The 13,386-nt window shown below is 42.1% G+C and overlaps 1 protein-coding gene across 3 annotated transcripts in view; it reads right to left on the bottom strand.

The window, feature by feature from the left end:
* Positions 1–13,386, bottom strand: part of L3mbtl4 (L3MBTL histone methyl-lysine binding protein 4) — a 533,749-nt gene that overhangs the window by 339,889 nt on the left and 180,474 nt on the right. For all 3 annotated transcript variants that reach the window (XM_087564391.1, XM_087564392.1, NM_001433416.1), the window contains 1 exon segment: positions 11,333–11,387. In XM_087564391.1, coding sequence (XP_087420517.1) covers positions 11,333–11,387 — 55 coding nt within the window.

Genomic DNA, 13,386 nt, shown 5'->3' with positions numbered 1-13,386 from the left:
AAAATAATTCTCCTGAAATCCTATGTGCTGTGAAGATAACTATAAATAATTAAGAGTACAAAAAAATCGACTTTTGTAGAACATTTGCCGTCATTTAGCAAAGGTAAAATTACAGAGCCATAACCTTCATAAACATTGCTTTCTATAGGTTGAATCTTACTTGAAAAACAGTTGTTCCTGCTTAATAATCACTACCACAGATTCCCTCTGGATATGAAGTACAGAGAGGCAAACAGAGACTCAGAGCTGGACATCACACGATATTCACAGTTTTCAGAAGCCTCCTCTCCCTCCCCGCTCTGTGAGTCTCCTTCTGTGCACTAGCATTTCTCTGTTTGCCAGCTACGTATTCAGTCTTCCTTTCTGCGAAGCCTGCTTTTCTACAAAGAAGCCTCACAAGTACAAAGGGGGTACTCATGGGTACACGCTAATCTGTGCTTGATGACCCCAAATCCTTGCACCTCAATTCGTGTCTCCACAGCCTCTGAGCAACCCAGATCCTTCCCATGTTCCCCAGGTCCTCAGTCTCTGCACAAATAGCGCCCCTGACTTTGCTGTTCAGTGTGATGCCAGGTCCTAAGTCAATGAGTGACTCCTTGAGTCTACTGGCATGAGATACAGGACCCTCCTCCTGAACCTCTTTTGATTCTGTCAGCCATAAGCATGGAAGGAACTGAAAAAAACTATCTGGTCAACTTCTGGCAATGTTTATCTCTGCATAAAATGATATGCAAAGTTTCAGCCCCTTTATTAGCTATAGGACAACATGCAAATAGGTGTACACAGCACACACAATCTTTGGCCTTGTAACCCACTGTGTACAAGGTCCTGAAGAAACAATAGTCATCTTATAAAGGCTTTAAAATGTAGCGAGGAGAGCTGTAGAGATGATGACTCAGCAGTTAAGAACACTGGCTGTTCTTCCACAGGATCTGGGTTCAATTTCCAGAACCCACATAGCAGTCTGTAACAACTGTATGTAACTCCATCCAGTTCCCAGGGGATCTGACACCACACACCAATGTATATCAAATAGAGTTAAACAATTTTAGAAAAATAATATATACTAAGGAGTCAAGTAATGTAATTCATTACTGCAAGCTTTATCATGGGCCTTCAGACTACACAGCCCTGAGAACCTAATCAAGGAGATCAAGGGGACTGCTCTATCAAGGGGCACCAAAGGTGAAACCTTAGCCAAAAGACACACATAGGCAAGAAGACGGGAAGACATTCCAACCAGAAGAGTCATAAGTAAGGAGCCTCTTGGGGAGTCCTCAAATGAAGTACACACTTTCAGAACACAGTAGTGTATGGGCAGACCATGGGCAAAACAGTTGAGGAACCAAAGGCCAGATCTAAGGATTTTTACACTTGTTCCAACTTGCAGACTGTGGAAGAGATGAAAATTTTTTAACCAAAGAAAGGGTGGAGGTATCCACAGAATCCGGCTTACATTCTGAGAAGAAAGAGGGAGCAACACTGTGCTGTCAGAGTGGAGTCATATCAAAGGCATGTCTGATGGAGCCAACTGGGAGGCCAAGGTTGGGAACGATGGCTACTGTCAAAGCCGTGAAAGATGAAAACATGCGGACTTAAATCTACTCCTTAACCAAAAGCAGTGGCCTCCCACCACAGACTGCCCAAGATAGGGAGAAGGGGAGAGGCAGGATGGTCCCCAAGGCTCCTGCTGGGCAGCTGGTAGACACAGGCATTTACCAAACTTAAAGATCTTCATCACTGCAGGAGAGTAAGGGATATAAACACTAAAGGGAACATCGCCGCTAATGTCGATTCCATAGCTTAAGTTGTTTTAAAACTACTCTTGTAGAAATCTCCAAAGCAAAATATGAGTGCTCATTCCAGAAACAGCCTAGCAGTTTCAAAAAAAAAAAACAATACATAAATCCCCTACTTAAGCTGCTCACAAAATACCCGTTTATATAATATCTACCCGGAGGCTAAGACATTATAAACATTTTCCCATTTAATCCTGACAACTTCGTGGCCAAGTGATATTATCTATCTCTCTTATTCCGAGAAAGAAAATGGAGGCTCCAGAAGATGAGGGACTGATTAAAACTGACAGGAAGGATCAAGTGGCAAGACCTGTCTCCTTGGTTGTAGGTACACAGACTATGCATGATTTCAAATATCGAAAGAATTATTCTGCAGAATAACAGTTTAAAAATATACAGTGCTGTCCACAGAAGGGATGGATCCCTAGTTGGGGGTTCCATCTACAGACACAAAACCCTGACACTATTGCTGATGCCAAGAAGTGCTTACTGACAGGACCCTGGTATGGTTGTTCCATGAGAGGTTCTGCCAGCACCTGACTAATACAGATGCAATTGCTCACAGCCAACCATCAGACCATGCCTGGGGACCCCACTGAAAGAGCTAGGGGAAGAACTGAAGGAACCGAAGGGGATTGCAACCCCATAGGAAGAACAATATCAACTAACTGGACCACCCAGAGCTCCCAAAGACTAAACCATTAATCAAAGAGTATACAAGAGGGATCCATGGCTCCAGATGCATGCGTATCAGAGGATGGCCCTATCGGCATGAATGGAAGGAGAGGCCCTTGATCCTGGGAAGGCTAGATGCCCCAGCATAGAGGGATGCTGGAGTGGTGAGGCAGGAGTGGGTAAGTGGGTGGGGGAGCACCTTCATAGAGGCAAAGGGAAGGGAGGAAAAGGGGGATGGGATAGAGAGTTTGTGGAGGGAAAACCAGGAAGGAGGATATTATTTGAAATGTAAACAAATAAAATGAGATACAGACACAGACACAGACACAGACACAGACACAGACACAGACACAGACACAGACACAGACACAGATACAGATATAGATACTGTTGAAGAGAACATTTATCCTGGGCTGAAGCCAGAGACCTGGCTGGACATTCAAGATCCAAGCTGCCTGTCTCTGAGTGGCTCTCTAATCCTCCATCTTTCCTCCCTCCTGCCATCCTCATCCCTCTTCCCCTACATAGTCTGCTCTGCATATTTCCCATACAGCTGTGCATTGAACATCAAGATCATAACTGTGACTAGATGCTGTCTTAGAGGAACATATGTGCCACTCAACCACACCTGGAGAAATCAGCAGAGAAATGTGATTCTAGTCTTAAACACTTGGGAAGTGGGTTACTGTACACAGAGGACTATAGGCTTAAGAAGTAAGATAACAACTAGCCTTACCAAGGGATGATGTGTATTATCTAGTTCCTCTGGCTCTTGGCTCTTGAAGAAAAGTTACAGCAATCTCTGAAGGTCCCAATGTCAATGTTCAAATAAAAAAATAAAGACCCATCAAAGAGACAGTGACCTGCTTAAAGGACCCCAGTGACAAGACTGTAATAGGGTCAACTTGGGCAAGAAGTAAATGGGAAATTATTGGAATCTAATAAATTTGCAGCTTCAAATTGCCTCCTTTCTAGACTTTAGTCAAAAGGAAAGGCAACTGATAATTTCACAGTGGTAGAGCCTGGCAAAGAGCCAGCGGTATAGTCAAACAGGGTGCGAACAGAGCCCTGTGCCAATTAATGGGATGCAAGGAGGTAAAGGAGAAAGTGACTTCTAGGATAGCCTCTCAAAAGCTGGTGACTGAAGAAACATGCAAGAATCCAAATTGTGGAACACAGGGATGAGAAACAGTCATTTATACATAACCCGTCACCACATAAACCCATGGTCCAATTTCCAAATGAGTGGTGTAAGTTTGGGTCTAACTGAACATTAAAATATGTCTGACATTGCAACGGTCATCTTACTAGCAGAAAGTTATTATACTGAGCACAAGTAAAATGTCTCTCAAGTACAAGTGAAGCCACCTGTCCACACCTCAGAGCCCTTGTGTATGTGCTTCAGAACTAATGTTCATATGGAGTACTTCCTACAGTCAATGCTGAGTGTGACTGTCAGAACTCAGACCTCTTCTCAGACTCCAGTGACATCATCAACCAGCGACTGATCACGGATGCAGCAGAAGATGCATGCTGCCTCCACAGATCTCCTCTGTGGGGAGCATGTTGAACACATGAGTCATCTTCAGGCTTCATAGCAGTTCCACAATGAGGGAAAACATTTACCTGCTGTACTCTTTCATCTATTAAGAAATTCTAGGTATAATATAATAATCACATTCATGAAACAGGCTTTATTAATACAGGGCATGGTTCCCATTGTTGCCCTTCACCTGGTTTCATTGATTGGTCCACAACTCCCGGAAGAGAGCACATGTGTCTTCTCGCCTTTGTATCTATAGTCAGAACCCCATTAGCTCACCTAAAATTGACAGACTGCAGAGAAGACTGGAAGTAAACAACATAGGTTCAAAGAGTACCTCGTTTATCAGCCATTAGTGAGGACAGGCAAATGATGTGAAAATACGTTCTAAAATTGCTTATTAAAGATCAGTACTCTTAATTAAAGTGCACATGAATCCCTCAGTTATTACAAGACCCCAAGAAAAGTTCATTAATTAAAAAGAATACCCTGTTTATCCTCCAGTAAGCACCAAGGCACGATGAAATTTAATATTTCAAGTTCAAAGTAACAAATGCCTAAATATTTAATTGATTGTTGAATGATAGTAAATGTCATTTATATTAATAAACATTGAATAAAATAAGATGCATTTCCCCCACCCCTTCACAGTGTTGCTATCCACTATGGTGAGAAATGGCATCATGAAGAAAGATCTAGTCTATCACTAAGTTTTGAAGATGCAGGCATTTTAGTACCACTGACACTTTAATTCTGAAAGAAAGTAGTTCTGTGACTACGTTCAGGAAGAAAGCTATCGACCCTAAGGAAGAATTCTGTGATAAAAGTTGAGGGTCTGTCTCTGAAGCTGTTGGAATCATTTACTGGGCAACACCCTACAGCACCTAAAGTAGCCCTTGAAAGTAAGTGAAGTATCTTTGAAGTCATTGATTCTACTTCAGGCCATTTGGAGAATTAATACTAAAGAGCTTCAATACATTATTACATCAGCTTGCAAAACAGGGAGTCTGATTGACCTGACTAGACCTGACCACATGCTTTTTAAAATATGCCTAACTTGAGAGAAAGATATGTAATATAATACAGCTGAAAAACTTAAATGTTAAATAACCTAAAACACACACACACACACACACACACACACACACACACACACACACACACACGGGGGGGGGGGGATACGGAGAGGAAGATGGGGACCCAGAATTAAGATAGGTAGAAGAATGTTATATTTTGGATGGCCACAGCAAAGCACAAAGTAGCTGGAAGCAGGTGACAGGCAAGTGCCAGACAGTGAGACATCTCTAACATTATTCCAAAGGAAGGAGATAAGACCCTCCCTCTACTCACAGAATCCAGATAGATTTCTGCACGCGCGTGCGCGCGCGCACACACACACACACACACACACACACACACACACACACAAGTTGAAAGATAGCTCTAAACAACAAGCACCCTTCCAACCATTCCAGGAATATCTCATTTGAGATTTACCAGCTGAGTTGAAGGCAAACCAGTCTGGGGCTAGAATTAGAAATGACCAGGTAAGGAGTTGGGTGTCCCTAGGACTATGGTTTGACTCTTGGCCCATGAAGGCACTATTCAGTGAAGGATTGCTGGCAAGGCTGATTGGCATTAGGATACAAGATCAGGCTACACATACCAGTAAAAGAGTAAGTCAATAAGAACATGAAAACATCCACTGATCTGGAAGATCGATGGCTCCATTCAACCAACGTCATGCTCACATGAGTTGAGCTAAGCAAGAAGAGTTGAATGTCATGCTGAGTCTGGAACTGAGATGGTAGAGAACAGGGTCAGCCAGTGGATGGCAGGTAAGAAAATACCACACCTACCAAGAAATATAGGCTCTATGTCAGTTTCTACCTGTGAGGGAAGATTAAAAAACAGTGATCAAAAGAAACCACATAGAACACTAAGTGCAGTTGTAGTTTAAATCTAGAGAGAGAGAGAGAGAGAGAGAGAGAGAGAGAGAGAGAGAGAGAGAGAGAGAGAGAACTGGTTCTGTCTTAATAAAGCCTATAATTTAATGCATAGTGATATGACAATGTTCATTTCCATCCAAGTTCTGGAAAAATGTTCCCTGTCCATGCAACCTGTTAGTGTTGAAACAAACTAAGTAGAGAATTCATATGTCTATTTCTATAATATCATAACTGCAGCTTTTCTATAATTTGAAAATAACTCTAAGCCCTCTTAAGAAGATAGAAGAAAGTCTATGCCACTGTCTGACTTATTCTTTCTATAGCTGTGATGAGATGCCATAACCAAGGCAACTTAAAACAGGAGACTTTCACTAGCTCACAGTTTTAGAGGCAGAGTCCATGAGCATCAGGGTGGAATCATGGCAGCAGATAGGCCAGTGTGACCTAGGAATTATATCTCAACCCACAAGCACAAGGCAGAGAAAGAGAGAACTAAGTGGAAATGAAATGAGCTCTGGAAGCCTCAAGACCCGCCCTTAGGGACACACCTTCTCCAACACGACATAGCCCCCAATCCTTCCCAAACAGTTCCACCAACCGTGGGCCAAGTATTCAAATATTCAAGGCTATGGGAGCCAGTCACTTCACACCACCCAACCATGCAAGGAAGCTGTGATCATAGATGTTTCCAGAGGTGACTGGTTGCCCCTAAGTTACAGGAAGCAGATTAAGTAGCTGCGATTCTGAAGTATGGTCACCTGTTTTGTCCTCAGAAAAAAAATTATCTGGGGTCCCTTTGCCATCACCACATATTACCGAAAATTTTAGGGAGCTCCACTTTTGTTACCACATTGCCATGAAAATAGGGTCCCTTCTCGGGGTTATTATTCTCATTGATTTAAAAAAAAACTAAGAATAAACTCAGAGGAAAGTTTAATATAAATTTCATTACCACAGAGCAGCTGTGATGAAGAGTTATATGGAAAAGAGGAAGAGAGGATTACATGCCTTTTGAATTAAGCATGGAGGTCAGTAACCAGGCACACGGCAGACAAGCCACCATGGTACAAGGAGTGGGGAAAGGGCTTTAGGGATAGAATAAAGAAGCTCCAAGTATAACAGAGAACATTGCCAGGTTTAGGCCAGCACTCAAAAGAATAAAAAAAATATAAAGAAGAAAAAGAAAAGGTTACACTTTTCTGGGTAATTCAGAAATGCAGGAAGGCTTAAGCCAGCCATATGCTGTGACCATGAGTGATTGCTATAGATACACTTTTAAAATTAAAGAACCTAAAGATAACGATACTAAAAATATTAACATATTAGAGATTGCCATCAGATTTTCCTACGGTGATCTAAAGTTATTGAAGGACATGTGACATAATTATCTACAGACACTCAAGCCACAATGTTTTTCCTATAGACCAAATGCATTGAAGACTCCTTCTCCACTTTTGTAGTTATAAGCATTGTCACAGTATTCAACGCTGGCCTACCTGGAGTGCACGGGCTTATTTAATTAGGAAAGGTCCAATGAAGGGTTTCTAAGTCAAAAAGCAGGTCTGCCGCTTTTGATTACCAGAGAGAGTTCCACTCTTGAGTCCAGAGTCCATTTTGTATTCTAAGAGGAGCCAGTTTAAAACTCCTGCTAATTTAGTAAATCAAAACTATCATCACTACTTTTAAATTTGTATTTTTTATGGAAACGTATATGTTCTGTATATAAATTTTTAGCGATTTGCATCTCCTCTTCAGTGAATAATCTATACGCTTTGCCTGGCGGTGACTGAGATCAGGGTATCTATGATTTCTTCTAATTACTTCATGTACTGAGGGCCTGCTCTCCGTTGTATCTGGTGAGGATTTGGTTGGTGTTGGTTGGTTGGGTGAGTAGGTTTCTATTTCTAGTTTTATTCTTTAATATTTTATGTTACATACAGTTGAATTTGGATGGGCATGCACCTACATTTCTTTACAACTTACCTCATTCATGGTTTTGTGTTCATAAGATCCCATACTCCCCCAATGCACAACCAAAGAGTGCTTTTAAAGAAGCGAATAAATTAAGGACAGAAAAATCCAGATCCTGCGTGTGCACAAAGAGATGGAGTGTTTTTATTTTGGAGATGTCAAACATAAAGACAGACAGGTCTTACCTACATACTTATTGACAAGAATAATTTTTTTTGACTTTGGGACAAATACTTATTAACAAGAGCATATCAATGAACGTGGGCTGATACAAGCCTTCTTTTTCGGATATGGACCTAGGAAAATTATTTACCTTGCTTAGTCACCTGGAAGAATTTTAGCAGTGAGTATCCAAAAGAACCAGAACATAAACATCTCAAAAAAATGACTATTTCCAGGAAAATCTAGTTCAGCCTGTCCCTGAGGACACATATGAGCGAGCACACAAGGCACCATTAGTGCTTCATCAGCAGCTCCCTTCCCCAGCTCCTTTCTAAGCAATACTGCAGTTCTCTATACCTTCATCCTAACACCTACACAGAAGAGAAAGAGACTAACCAGAAAACGTAGGGTAGAAGGAACTCAGCCTTAACAACTTGTTAGATACAAGCTTCCAATCATGGATTCACTACCAATTAGTTAAGTTTGTTCTGAATAAGCCAAGTGGTTACTGGAAGCCCCCTTGCCTTGAGCACAGGCTAGCCTCATGTTAGTGGCATAGGTTAGGTACTCAAATTATGCTGTAGCATTATCCAAGAAAGTATGCACTAGATATAAAATTGCTACAAAGTTTTAAGTGTTTATATTCAGTACAATTTCCTACACACATGTACATATCAGTGTGTGTACACACAACTCTGGTTGCCTTTTTTTCTTTTTTTAATTAATTTATGTTTTTACAGTCCTGTCCTTAGATCCCCCTCCCCTTCTGCCCTCCCATGGTTCTTCATCCCATTTTTTTTAAAAAAAAAGTTTATTGGATAGTTTACATTTCAAATGTTATCCTCTTCCCTCCTCCCTCCCTCCCCCTGCTTCTATGGGGATGCTCCCACTCCCACCCCAACTCCCTGGCATTCCCCTACATTGGGAAAATGAGCCTTCACAGGACTAAGGGCCTTTCCTCCTATTGATGCCAGACAATGCCATTCTTTGCTATATATGTGATGAAGCCATGGGTCCCTCCATGTGTACTCAATGGTTGGCGGTTTAGTCCCTGGGAGCTCTGGGGTATCTGGTCAGTTTATATTGTTGTTCTTTCTATGGGGTTGCAAACCCCTTCTGCTCCTTCACTCCTTTCTCTAAGTCCTCCACTGGGGTCCCCATACTCAGTCCAATGGTTAGCTGCAAGCATCCTCATCAGTAAGGCTCTGGCAGAGTCTCTCAGGAGACATCCATATCTGGCTCCCATCAGCAAGCACTTCTTGGCATCAGCAATAGTGACTGAGTTTGGTGACTGCATACGGGATGGAATCCCAGGTGGGGCGGTCTCTGGATGACCTTTCCTTCCAGTCCCTGCTCCACTCTTTGTCCCTGTTATTTCCTCCCTTGAGTATTTTGTTCTCCCTTCTAAGAAGGACTGAAGTATCCACATTTTGATCACCCCACATCTTTAAGATACTAGATAATTGGCCAAGTTCCTTCAGATTTTTAAGAATCCTAAAGAAAATGTTTGAGTTTTCTACAGTCTGTAGGTGGGAGGACTTCCATTGGGATACTATGATAATATAGCGATGGGAGCTTTTTCTCAGCCACTCAATTAAACATGGTAAAAGTAGACATTATTTCCCAAAGCCTCTAGATGACCACATTCTCACTGTGATTAGCAAGCTATAGCATTGTATGTACACAAAACAACCGAACCTTTCCCCTCAGCATTTAGTTCTATTCCAGAGGCGACTGATAACATCAAATTTGGGGCAGGGTAAAGCACAGCAAGAAGCTTTGGAGAATAAAACGATTAACTAAAAACTGAGACCACAGACAGAGAACAAAGAGGTAGGCTAGCTTTGCATAAAAGCTGGACGAGTATTCGAGGGGAGCAAATCTTTGCATGTAGTTAGTCAAAATGCAAGCACTAAACTGGTTAAAAAAATAAAATAAGATAAAAGAACCTTAGCACGAGGAGCTGACAAGATTTAAATTGTTCTTCTAAGCCCATTTCTCTCTTTTTTCCAGTGGGACCTACACAACCAGAAAATGTAAAAATAAATACTCAATTTACATTAGTGTGAAAATATAGCTCCAGGGGAGAAGTGACAATGTAATAAATATCAGCCCATCTCTGAAAAAAAAAAAAAAAAGCAATGATGTTGAAAAGCCTGGTGTTTGGGCCATGTGCAGGCCGATTTCATTTCTAAAATTTTAGTGTTGTATAACTGAAGTATATTCCAACGGATCCGGACATCAGGTTACATAATTATCTAAGTACTGCATCTTGTTCTGCTTCCTCAGCAGAGAACACAATGGGCCTGGGGTGGCCATGACAGAGGAATACTCATTTAAAGCAACATACAGTATCTGGATGTAATTAGAAATACTTTGTAGGTCATAGATTTCTCAATATTGTACTCCAAAATTAAGCAATAGTAAGTGGTCTTTTAGAAATTGAAATATTAAAAGGGCAAAATGTTCTATTTGTTTCTATTATTTAAAAATAGGAGAAAAAGCTTACCCTACAAATATTCGTGGTATCTTTAGAGTTTTCCAAAGGCATATTATCAAATGTATGTATGTACCTTTCTTCCCAGAGAAAAGGAAAAATCCTGTTGGATATTTAACTACATTTTATAGAAATTTTAATAGCAGTTGTCTTCTGTGTATGGAAATAGTCACAAAATAGCAACTGTATTTATTGATTTAAATTTAATGCATCTGAAATTCAGGGGAATATCAAAAAATGTCTCAAAAATGTTCCTGGAATATCCAAAGTCTACAGTGTATGTGTAACCACGTAACCACGTGTATCAGTGTATGTAACCACGAGGGATCCCTTCTGGACTACGTGCACCATCTCTTCAGCATGGCTTCATGCGGAGTGAACAAGCCCAAATATGAGATGATCTGGGGCTGGGGAGGGAGCAGAAGCAGGGAGATCGAGAAAAGCTTGATACCACGTTCTACGACAAGGGAGAAAGTTTCCAAACCAGAAACAGCCTCCTTCGCTGCTCGTTGAAAAGGCAAACACATAAAAATAACTGTGGACTTATATTCCCTTATAAGTTTTATGTCTACAAACATGAGACGTCATTGATAAAGTTGACACCAGGGTCTGTACGATGAGTTTGAATGACAACAGCGTTCTTCTATATGGAAGCATAAAACAACGGAAGCGCCAACCTGTTTTCAGGGAGAACCTGCTCAGTGTGAACTGTACTACGGCAGACAGTAATGATTACCTCGGCCTGAAGGTGTGGCCCCATCTCCCGGCTTCATTTCTTCTTCAGTTTGCCCCTGGAATAGAATGTGTTTTAGATGTTATTCATGTTTAATTGTTTGCATTGACTATGCTCTCTGTTGCTCATACTAAAATACCCCAACGAAAGCCACTAAGGAAGGGAGCGTTTATTTTGGCGAGTTGCTGTGAGGAGTCATGACTCGGGATCTTGGGGAAGTGGGTCAAACCACATCCATGCTCAGGTATCAGAGAACAAGAAATACTTGTGCTCCTGGGACCCCAATGGAGGAGTTAGAGAAAGGATTGAGGGAGCTGAAGGGGTTTGCAACCCCACAGGAAGAACAACAATATCAACCAACCGGACCCTCCAGAGCTCCCAGGGACTAAACCACCAGCCAAAGAATTACATGGAGCGACCCATGACTCCAGCCGTATATGTAGCAGCCGATGGGCTTGTCTGGCATCAGTGGGAGGAGAGGCCCTAGGTCCTGTGAAGACTCGATGCCCCCGTGTAGGGGAATGCCAGGGCAGAGAGGAGGAAGTAGGTGGGTGAGAAGGGGAGCATCCTCAGAAGCAGGGGGAGGGAGGATGGGAGAGGGGGGAACCTGGAAAGGGGATAACATTTGAAATGTAAGTACATATAATATCCAATAAAAAAGAAAGAAACAAACAAACAAAGAAACAAAAAACAAAGAAACAAAGAAAGAAATGCTTGTTCTCAGACAGCTTTGTCATTTCTGAGCAATTATATAATCAAGTATATGGAATGGTGTTGGAGCCTTCCGTCAATTAACCTAATCAAAGTAAACCCACTAAACAAGTCACAAAAGCTTGTTTTCTTCATCTGGCTGTATTATCCCTCACATTGCCTCAACACTGAAAACTGAGGCTCCGCAGGGAGCAAATCTGTGAGCATCCGTGGAACCGAGGGTCAGTCGCAGAGCCAGTGCCTTCCAGTGGGTGCCGGAGGTGCGTCCCACCGTCTCTCTTTGGGGGATAAGTTTATTCCTACAGCCTCATTGTCCATTGGATTAAATCCAGAGTAAATGCACTTCAACAGCCTTGACCATAAAGGCAGAAACAACCTCCAACCCTGGGCTTGAGAGCCGCATGGTAGTGGCTGACTGGAGGATGTTAACCCCAGCAGCCAAGCTCAGCTCACATTTCTCCATTCGGGTATCTGGCCTAACCTCACTGTACCAGTAATCCATTCAAATAGTCTTAGCTAACTGTAACCACACCGACCATCCAAAGTGGACAAATGGCTTCAAAGACCCTGGGAGGGGGTGGGAAAAAGAAGAAAGAAAACCACACTTATTGAATAAAACACGCAAAGCAAAACAAGCCCAAGCATCTTGAGATGTGCCTGCACCTTTCCTTGAAGTCAAAGCACTCACCGGACGTGCTGAGGACATGTCCCAGGGAAAGGCAGACCCCTCAACAAACATAGGCGCTCTAGCTTTTAATTTATGTACTTACTGACTGAGAGAGGGGCAGGAGCCATTTTAAAATAGGTGCCCAGACAAAAGCATTCGAGAAATTAAAACGGAAGAACAGAAATTCTGCCTTTGAAAATCCTCTCAATAAAGGGTGTAGGAGGGCTCTCGATTCATCTCTGGAACCACAGTCATGCACACCTCTTGATTAGCTCCCAAGAACAAATTGTCATCAGAGAAGATGGAAATTTAGCAGGTGATTTAGATCTCTCCTCATTAGTGACTGATGACAGAAAGTGAGGTTGATGATTCCGTGCGTTCAGCCTGCAATCATTCTCTGAAGATTTCCCTCCTAAGTTTGGGCTGTGTCTCAGCAACCTGTGACAGCAGCCTGTGACAGACACTGACCGTTCCATGTTGCTTAGGGCTGATCTGGACACAACAATGAGAAAGGCTACATCTAGAAACAAGCAGGGACGAGCGACTGGTTACCCTAGCTACCACAGCCATTAGACCAAGGCTCCACAGACTGCACACAACCATGGCACAAGTCTTCAACTAAGTCTCAACAAAGGACAGTGGTCATTTTCATATTGTGGTTTTGGTTTTTTGGTTTGCT

The sequence above is a fragment of the Rattus norvegicus genome, chromosome 9, assembly GCF_021556685.1.
Source record: "Rattus norvegicus strain SHRSP/BbbUtx chromosome 9, alternate assembly SHRSP_T2T, whole genome shotgun sequence".
Lineage (NCBI taxonomy): Eukaryota > Metazoa > Chordata > Mammalia > Rodentia > Muridae > Rattus > Rattus norvegicus.
The sequence above is the reverse complement of the archived record's forward strand: the minus strand, read 5'-3'. Positions and strand labels throughout refer to the sequence as shown.